General features: G+C 40.0%; 1 protein-coding gene across 1 annotated transcript; it reads right to left on the bottom strand.

The window, feature by feature from the left end:
* Positions 1 to 378: 378 nt before the first annotated feature.
* Positions 379 to 729, bottom strand: LOC111881824 (glycine-rich cell wall structural protein 1.8-like). Its single transcript, XM_023878214.1, has one exon. It carries the CDS (start codon positions 727 to 729, stop codon positions 379 to 381), a length of 351 nt encoding a protein of 116 aa, XP_023733982.1.
* Between the last annotated feature and the right edge of the window lie 337 nt (positions 730 to 1,066).

The following is a 1,066-nucleotide window of genomic DNA, read 5'->3' as shown; positions in this document are numbered from 1 at the left end:
TATATATTTGAAACTTATATCCACTGATATATAAAAATCTATTTCCCACCAATTCGTTCAAGCCAAAAATCTTGTATTGATAAGTAAAATCATCTTCAAAATTGTAACGCCCGATTTCCAGGTAATTTCTTAAATTCAAAGGGGTCGTTTGGTTTGTTGGAATCAGAAGGAATTTGAATTTAATTTCATCACTTTCCTATGTTTGATTCAAGTTTTGAGAAGGAATTGGATTCCTAAATGTGTCAAACTTTCCTTTCATTGAGGGAAAACAAATTTCATCTAAAAAACGAGGAAATTCAAATTTCTTCAAGTGGAAATGTTAAAGATTATCATATTACTCATTTCGTTTTTAACAATAAATATGAAAAACCTCCGTCACTACTCGCGACCACCTCCACCACAACATTCGCCACCACTGCCCACTACCACCCACCACAGCCACCTTCGCCACCACCATCGACCACTACCACCGCTTCCGTTACCACCACCACCATCGCCGACACCACTACCACCACCACCGTCACCATCACTACCACTACCAGCACCACCTATAACCTCAGTTACCACCACCCTACCTCTATCGTTGTTACTACTAACTCTATCATCAACACCACCACCTCTAATGCCACCACCACTACCACCATCGTCGCCACCACCTAGACCCACCGGACCACCACCACCACCGCCACCACTAACACCCACCGCCGCAACCACAACTGCCTCTACCATCAACACTAGTGATACCACTACCACCACCACCTCCACCTTCGTTACCACCATACATTGCCGCCATCACCACTACCATCGCCGCCGCCACCACAACCATTTACTATTTTTATAATTTATAAATATATCTTTACATATAATTATAAAACAAAGTAAAAGTAACCAAAAACCAAGAAGGATAGTTATGTTATTTTACACTATTACAATTCTATTTTTCGCCAACCAAACAAAATATAAAATTGAATTCAAATTCCATTTACGGGTAACCAAACAACATATTGAATTGGATTCCAATTCAAGACAGATTCCAATTCCTGAACAGATTCCAATTCCTTCAAAA

The sequence above is a fragment of the Lactuca sativa genome, chromosome 5, assembly GCF_002870075.4.
Source record: "Lactuca sativa cultivar Salinas chromosome 5, Lsat_Salinas_v11, whole genome shotgun sequence".
Taxonomy (NCBI): domain Eukaryota; kingdom Viridiplantae; phylum Streptophyta; class Magnoliopsida; order Asterales; family Asteraceae; genus Lactuca; species Lactuca sativa.
The sequence above is the reverse complement of the archived record's forward strand: the minus strand, read 5'-3'. Positions and strand labels throughout refer to the sequence as shown.